This window comes from Triticum urartu, chromosome 4, assembly GCF_003073215.2.
Source record: "Triticum urartu cultivar G1812 chromosome 4, Tu2.1, whole genome shotgun sequence".
NCBI lineage: Eukaryota > Viridiplantae > Streptophyta > Magnoliopsida > Poales > Poaceae > Triticum > Triticum urartu.
Window position 1 is genome coordinate 43,020,805 of NC_053025.1, and position 8,540 is coordinate 43,029,344.

At 44.3% G+C, this 8,540-nt stretch overlaps 1 protein-coding gene across 1 annotated transcript; it reads right to left on the bottom strand.

Annotated features, from left to right (window-relative positions):
• Window positions 1-2,837: 2,837 nt before the first annotated feature.
• LOC125550537 (WD repeat-containing protein PCN-like) lies at window positions 2,838-8,043 on the bottom strand. The gene is made up of 11 exons (XM_048713562.1): window positions 7,664-8,043; window positions 7,432-7,563; window positions 6,750-7,071; window positions 6,600-6,663; window positions 6,286-6,399; window positions 6,045-6,207; window positions 5,601-5,754; window positions 4,949-5,523; window positions 4,256-4,437; window positions 3,781-4,035; window positions 2,838-3,486 (listed from the first exon to the last, which is right to left on the bottom strand). The coding sequence occupies exons 1-11, from the start codon at window positions 7,835-7,837 to the stop codon at window positions 3,198-3,200; spliced, it is 2,424 nt and encodes an 807-aa protein (XP_048569519.1). The 5' UTR covers window positions 7,838-8,043; the 3' UTR covers window positions 2,838-3,197.
• Between the last annotated feature and the right edge of the window lie 497 nt (window positions 8,044-8,540).

Below are 8,540 nucleotides of genomic sequence, written 5' to 3' on the forward strand. Positions count from 1 at the left end.
AGGAACCGGAAGTGTTTCTCGGTCACTGGAAGGGTTTCAGAGATTATCGGACAATATCAGGTATTACCGATAAATAATATATAGGTGGAAAATGTTTCCGGTTATGTTAAAATAATAATAAAAGGCCCTAGTGATTGTTTGGAGGCTTTTATATTTAATTTAATATCAACGGGCCTTAAAAGGCCAAGTGGTGGAAGGAGTATTGGGCCACCATTGCCCAATAGGAAGTGGTGTCCCCCTTGTGTGCGGGGGGGCGAATTGGACTAGACTCCTCCCCCTTGGTCGGCGCCCCAAGGAGGGCCTTTCTCTCCTTGGTGGGTGCCCCTCCCTTCTCGACGCCCGCAACCTATTCGACGGAACGCACAACCCGATGCCGATGGCCGACGTCCCTGACTTCAACGAATTCATGGAGAACATCATCTACGATGGTCCTGGCCAAGCCTTCCACTCCGACAGCCAAGGCCAAGGCTTTGATCCCGACGAGACCCAAAGCCAAGATGGTGTCGAACACTTTGGTGGCCACAAAGAAGAAGAGGTGGCAACCATGGCAACTCATGGCATGAAGACATCTACTGCGAAGAGGAAGAAGAGGGTGTCAGCATTGAGGAGGAGCCTTTGTTTATCGATGAGCTCAACCAAAGAGCGAATGCACAAAGGAGAAAGCAAAGCATTCGCATGGTATCGTACACCAAAGATGAGGACACGTTGATTTGCGGGAGTTGGAAGGAGATCGGGCAAGTTCCCAAGACTGGGGCCGAGCAAAAAGGTGTCGTATTTTGGGACAGAGGTCATACAACCTTTCATGAACGTAGGAAGTTTCGGCCCTAGAAGTTTGCGAGCACCCGTGGCATCAACTCAATCCAAAAGATATGGGGGTTTATTCAACAAGAATGCGACAAATTTTGTGCCGCACTTGAGAGCGTTGAAGCCCGTCCCATGAGTGCCCTAGGCGTGGGCGATTTGGTATGAATTTATTCTCTTCGTTCCTATGCCATGCTCATGTTTGGTGCATTTTTCTTGCATTATGTGTCGCAGTATTACTTTATGACCTTCGCTTTGATTGTGTAGGCATTCCAAACTTTGGAAGCCTCCAACGCTCGACATTCCAAGAAGCCATTCACCATCACCCATTGTTGGAAGCTCATCAAAGATTGCCCCAAGTTCAAAGATCTATATGTGGCTCGGAAGAAGAATGGAGGGCCGGCGGCCGTGGCTGGGGATGGAGATGGAGTGAAGAGGCTGAGGGGCAAGACCAACTCGAAGGTGGATGAGAAGCGTGATGTGGCCTCTTCCGCCTTACAAGAAACTTTGCAAGGCATGATGACACAAAAGGAAGTAAGGGAGGAGAGGAAGCGCCAAGAAAAGGAGGAGCAACTAAGGATATACATGGAGCTCCAAACAAAAAAGCTCGACATGGAAGAGGTCGTCAAGAGGAGGAAGCCCGACATGAAGGACGCCACCCAAACAAAGAAGCTCACGATCGAGGCTACCAATGCTAACACCAAAGCAAAAGAGGTGGGCTAGCCATCATGACCATGGACTTGACCAACATGTCTTTGAAGAGAAGAAGTTGGTTCCAGAAAAGGCAAAAGGACATGTTCTACCAAGACGGCATGAACTAGGGAGGCTTCGAGACATGAACTATGGCCATTTTTTGTAGGCTGACAAGTGTGCCGACCGCTGGCTTCATTGCCGGCGTGAAAACTACGAGGGCTGATCATTTTGTAGGCTGGCAAGTGTGCCAGCCGCTTGCTTTGCTAACGGCGTAAACACTTGGGGGTTGATCATTTTGTAGACTGGCATGTGTGTCAGCCACTGGCGATCTAGCCAGCATGAACTATGGCTGCTGGCATGAACTAGTGTTAAAATTTCAAAAAAAAAAAACCATTCCCTTAGCAAAAACTCCAATCGGCCGGACCGCCGGTTGGACGCACGGCCAACACAAATGTAGAAAAGGCTGGATGCCGCCCTTTTGCCCATCCCAAACGGACAGAATTCAAACAGAACAGATGTCCGTTTGGGATTGTGCTGGCCTTACATCATTTAATCCAACACCATATTTCATGAATGCAGTGTTTCTGTGCCCAGGCTCATTTGCATCCGGTATGAAAGAAAATCAAAACAAATACTAGAAAAATTCAAAAAATCCAAAAAAATCGTGTGGTAGATAAATTGATGGGTGAGGTCCGCTCTAATTTTCAACTCATTTGAAGATTTGAGCAACTCTCAACAAAAAAGACAAATCGGGTCACAACTGTGCGCGAACAGTAAACTTTTTTACAGACCTCAACTTTATCTTTTTTGCCGAGAGCTACTCAAATGTCCAAATAAGTTAAAAACTGGAGCGAACCTCATGCATCAATTTATCTGCCACACAAAAAATTGGAAGGTTTTGACTTTTTCTAGTATTTGTTTTTAATTTTTTTCATCAGATTATCAACATTTAATTGCACATTTTCATACGCGGTTCAATTATAATCTCTCCGTCCGAAAATGCATGTCATCAAAATGAATAAGGGTGTATCTATAACTAAAATATGTCTAGATACATCCTCTTTTATTCATTTTGGTGACAAGTATTTCCGGACGAAGAGGGTATTACTTAGATATTGAGATAAAAAAACATGTGACCTGTGAATGAAAAAAGAAGGATTGATCGTCAACAAAAAAACTCAACTAATAATTTTTAGGTCCAATCGGCTGGGATTCAATGATTTATCATGTTTTTTGATGAATGATTAACTAAAAATACAAAATATTTGTCAGCCGACGATTGTATTATACGAGTTTCATCCTTCATGTTCTATCATTTGCTCACGTACACACAGCACAAAGGCTCGCACAAACGAGATATGTTGACATAACAGTAGATGATACATTGTTTACATATGACAAAATTTGCGCATTTTGACACGGTACGACAAAACTGGCGCTGTGAAGGGTCCACTAACATACTTCAGTGAAGAAAAAGAATACAACGAGGCTACTCAAGAAAGAAAAGCCACCAAAGAGAAATTGACCCAGACTGCTATCGCGCCAGATGATAATAGCAGACATTATGTGCTGCTACATCTTGGGAGTGTCATGCCAGACAACCTTGCTTGGGGTTGGAAACATTTCACGGCGGTGATGAAAAAGAATGGGCTGCCTGCCTGTTACGAGGGCCACAAGTTCAAATGCTACTATGGATGGATGGATCATGTCCCGTATATGTGTCTGTGGACCGGTGGGCCGAATCCTTGGACGACATCCATCCATTGCTTCTCTACTACCAGAATTGAACTGTCCAGTAGGTGGCCAGCAAACAGCACCGGATCTTTAAATGCAAAGAAGGTGAAGTTACTCCTTTTCTCTTGTTTCAAATCTTCCTCACGATGTTTCCGCTTAACCTTTGTTTTCGCAGCCTTTTGTGAGTCTGTCTTTTCTGATGTTGACAATTGGACATCCTGAACAACTGGCAATCCAAAATCAATAACGCACATTGCCCTGGAAAAGAAAGAAACATTTATGTGTTCAGCGTCATGTTAATCATTGTCAGCCTTCTAGTAACAAGGCAAAAAAAAGCTAGCAGAGACTATGAATTCCCATATAATCAGATTTCCTCGCAAATGCCAAGCAAACAAATCAGCACTTCATGAAACATGTATTAAATCAGCACCAAGAATGTGTTAACGCACAGGGCTCAGAACATTAAAACACCAGCAGCATAAGTGTAGCCAAAAACAGGTCAGCAATAGACGACACTAACTAGGAAAACACTAAGCATTAGAAGGTTATTACCTGGCACTGTATATCATGACTGAAAATGGGCTCATTTTATGAAATGAGAGGCCAATGACCTCTCCAGGGAAGTCTTGGAATCTTGTGGGTAATTCATGTGTATGACGCTTAGACCATTCGCCCAGTTCTTTTGCTTCCACATCAAATACATAAACCTCATTTTTAGATGTAGTTATAACAAGGGCATTGTTCTTGGGACAAAAGCCACCAGATGTAACCGAGCCACCATTCATTCTCGGTATGAACCAGTGTTGCCTGCAGATAATAGAAGGTTTAGATATGGTACAAAAGCATGCCTTCCAATGCATAATCATGAAACTAATGGTCTGCCAAGTCACATGCTAAAGGACTGCAAAACAGAATTTGTGAATGGCAAGATTACATTGTACTCCGTACATTAGCAAATTATTAGTATCTTACTAGGCATGAAAGCACATTCAGAGGGTCACACACAATCGACTGATATGAAGCATACCTCTGGACCTCAAGGTTAAATATGTAGACATCCCCAAAGCAGTTAGCTGCAGCCACCCACTGCCCATCAGCACTCACAAACATTTTTGTGACAGGTGGTTCTTTGGAAGAAGTTTTTGTTCCATCTATCTTTCTTGTAGGGCGAAATATATTTGAAATTTTTCTTGACGCAATATCCACAACCTGATTTGTGCAGTAGAGATGAAGTTCAGAAACAAAATAACAGAAGAATGAGAAGACAAAAAAAACATCACCATGGGCTCAATCATCAAGATGTATTTCACCGTACAAGAAATAAGTCAAATCATTGGGGATAGAAATCACATCCCTGTTCTAAACCTTGTGATTTGACCATTCATGCTCAATTCAACACTAGTAAAGGTACGAGTAAAAAGGCCCAAAAAGACAGAAGTGGACCCGTATCAATTTGTACATTCAGATTAGTTAGACGTGCTACTACTAGGTTCAACATCTTATAGTACTATACTGGATGTACAAAACTTCAAATGGACTATTTTAACTGCATATTGTAATCTACTAGAATTGTTTCCAATAAGCTATGAGATGAATAGCTTTAGGCTCATGGCAGCCACAACAGCATAAATTAAGCAGTTACAATGCACAGATAATGGAGATCATCTGCTAATCGTTCTCCTATGAGTACAAAAGGGGGGTCAGATCAAAGAAAACTTACATAAATTTTCCCATCATTGCAAGATAGAACCAGACTGGATGAATCATCAGTGAACATCATGCTCTGAGAGCATGGTATTCCCTTTGGCAACTCTATTTTGTCTAGCGAGAACTTTTTTCCGCCCTTGTGTCTTAGTGCGAAAAGGCAGGGCTTTACACAATCCGAATAGGCAAATAGCATTCCATTGGTAGAGACAGCACTTGCTATTATTTTTCTAGACCCCTTGCTTTTAAGATGAACAACTTGTCGTATCGTAGCATCTCCTCCGGATGATGTACTTGGAGTCAGTTTGTTCTTAACTGATACAAGTAGAACGTCCAAGCAGTTGACAGACTGGACAAGCATCACAGAATCTCCGTTAACTGTGCAATCTCTTGCTAAATTTATCAATGGACGTTGAGGTGCAGGGCAGAAGTTATGAGGTGCATATAGAGTAAACTCCCGTGCAGAATAAGCAAACAGCTTGGTGTCATCCCCACCAGAAATGAGCATCGGTACACCCAGATGTGCCCACTTGCGGTAACTGAATTCATCCTTGCGGCGAACCTTTACCACCTTTTCCTCTGGTACAGCATCTGACAGCATAAAAGAACACAGATAAATCAGTGTACACACAATTGGAGGTCAGGTTACAATATGCACTAACACAAACCTTCTTTGCATATTGGTACGGCCATAGTCAATGCCCTTACATCATGAGAGTGGGCCCTAACATATCCCACATAGACCCACTTGTGCATTTGCTCTTCAGCCACCTTCTCATTATGAGCACTGAACTCATTTTTTGATGCCTTGTACAAAATTACCTAGAGATCAACTGTTCAGTTAGAAAGCGAAGAAAACCAGGTACAGCATGCTTGACTCAAGGGTTCTTGAATTGCAAAAAACAGAATTAACACATTTAATTGAGAAGTCTACTTCCAATTTATATGATGTATTTACTGCACAACTGTAATTTAAGAAAATGTCCCAACATGTATTGCATTCAACAATAACAAACAGCTTCTCAAGTTTTTTAAGGCAAAAACACACATAGAGATAATTTTTCGCAAGTGTAGTTAATCCACCTAACATCTGTTTCAGCAATGCTACCAACCTGCCCATCAGATCCTGCAGAAAATACCCGGTTCTGACTAGGCACAGTTGCTAGTGCATTAACATCGCCTTTATGGTAAGTGTGGGCTTGCAGAAGAGTTCCATGGCGGTTATCCCAAAATTGAACGCTCCCAGAACTATCTCCGCTAACAAGGGTTCCGCACCTACATAGCAACAGCAATAATCAACACAAGCAAGTAGAGGAAGAAGAACATTGGACATAAGAAAATGCGTTGTCTCACCTTAGAAATAGTAATGACCATATACAAAATTCACTTCCACTACCAGCACCCCCTAATCCAGCAGTGATGCGATACTTTTCATGGAAAATTGTTGAATCCCAGCATCTGATTAATCTGTAGAGCATAGTACAAGACTATATCACAAAAATGAACCCATAGAGATTGCATCCCATAAAAAAAAGCGATAACCTATAACTGAGAAATAATTATATAAGAGAAAGAAAGATGCTCAACAGTCTAATTATATACACGTGAAGAATCACATATGATCCATCATAAAAAGCTATTTACACTGGAATGGTATGTTAACATACCCATCGCTGCTTCCCGAAAATATGAATTTGGCATTATTACTCCATGTTACACTCAAAACTCGTCCTGCAAGTAAGCACGCACATAAATAAATAATCACCCTAGTTGAAATCACTGCCAAAACAGGGAGATTTAAGATATACAGGACATACCGCTCACTCTTGGAAGAGATCTATAGTAGGTCAGCGGGCCAGATTCAGGCACATTATACAAGCGTACAGAACCATCGTCACATGCCAGAGCCAAACGCGGAAATTCATTCACACGATACGAAGAGCTTGTCTTGGCAGAATCATCTTCATCATCGGAGCTCTGACCATCATCAACATAACTTAATTCAGAGTCGGTGGATCCATTATGATTTGCATGGCCATTCACAGCACATCCTGAGCTTTTATTTCCAGAAATCAATTGATCATCCGTAGGCTCCATGGCCATCTGCCAGACCGGTACCCCAACAGTATCTAGGACAGTCTGCAAAAGAGAATAATAAAACCATCATGATTACATCCACAAACTCACAATGACTAAATAGGATAGCAAAGCGATAAGTATACAAGTACATTCAAATAAAAACAGATGTATAACCATCCAATGGTACTTATGTCGGATATACACTCCTAGCACATTACATTTTCTGCAACCAAGATGGTAAGAAGACCAGGCATTCTACAACCCAATCACACGCTTACAGGCGGTATGCACAAAACCTCGAACTTCAGGTCATTGCTACAGACTGTCAACAAGTTGGAAACCTATCCCCCTATGTTTGTGAAATGACGAGTGCGTTCGAATTGGAAGTGAAATGTAGCACAAGCACGCGAAGTGCGGCACCTTTTGCTGCAGGTGGAAGAGATCCCATTCAGCCACCGACCCATCAACGCTGGAAGAGAGCAGACGGCCCCCTGCGCCATTTGGCACCCACACAAGCGATGTGACCCTCGACTCCGCGCCTCCCTGTATAGTCTGCGGCCACAGAAACCGAAAATCAGGTCACGGCGAAATCCCGGGGTCGCTCGCAGAAACCTCGGCGCGGCGAGGAGGGTGTGGGGGGGAGGGAGCGTACGAGCTGGTTGTGCCACCCGACCGAGCCGGGGGAGACGAGCCAGAGCTCGAGGGAGCCGTCCTCCCGCGCGGCGGCGACCTGGGAGGCGCAGGGGGAGGTGGCGAGGGCGACGATGGGGGAGGGGGCCCAGGCGACCGCGCGGCCGCCGCAGTGGTGGATGCGGAGCTTCTCCATGCGCGCGTCGGTGGCGGCGATGGCCGCGCGCCGGCCGGCTGGCTGGCTGCTCTGGCGATCCGCGCGTTCTAGAAGGTTCCGGGGTGGGAGCTCGGGGGCGGCCGCGATGGGGGCGCGCGCGGCGGGATTGGGGGGCGAGGGTGAATGATGCTCAGAGAGAGGCGGCTCGCCGCTCGTTAGGGTTTTGCGGGGCGAGGAGGTCAAGTAGGGTTGGCCGGGACGCAAGCGTGAGGGCCACGAGAGGTGAGGCTGGCGAGCTGGGCCTTCTTGAGCGGCGGCACGGGTTTAGTGGGCTTGAAATGTCGACGATGTGGTGGTTTTGGGCTGTAAACCCTTCGAGTGTAAACCGGGCTGTTCTCAGAAAAGAAAAGTGTGAAAACGGTCTTGCCTGAACCAATCCAAAATGATGTTTTCAGTTACTAGTAACTGTGTTCCCCTCAAAAAAATGTTAAGTACTAGGAACTGTGTGTGCATGTTTTTCAAAAAAAAATGCGTATGTGCAATTGTATTGCATGTTAACATTCCGGTTAACGTTGATGTTGATATTAGGCATGCTATTTATTAGGAGAGAGAATGCTAAATGTGTTTAGTGCTAAACATATTTAACACTAACACCAAAGCGATGTGGATCATTGGATAGACACTGTTGGCGGGTGAGATATGTTCGATTTTCGCAACTCGCTCTTTCTATATTGATATAGCT

Bases quoted from the DNA above. Each gene is read 5' to 3' on its own strand.
- LOC125550537 (XM_048713562.1), bottom strand. From the start codon at position 7,837: ATGGAGAAGCTCCGCATCCACCACTGCGGCGGCCGCGCGGTCGCCTGG. The intron at 6,208-6,285 runs GTGAGACAACGC...GTTGCTATGTAG, and splicing joins TGGTCATTACTATTTCTAAG to GTGCGGAACCCTTGTTAGCG. The intron at 4,438-4,948 runs GTAAGTTTTCTT...TGCACAAATCAG, and splicing joins GCAATGATGGGAAAATTTAT to GTTGTGGATATTGCGTCAAG.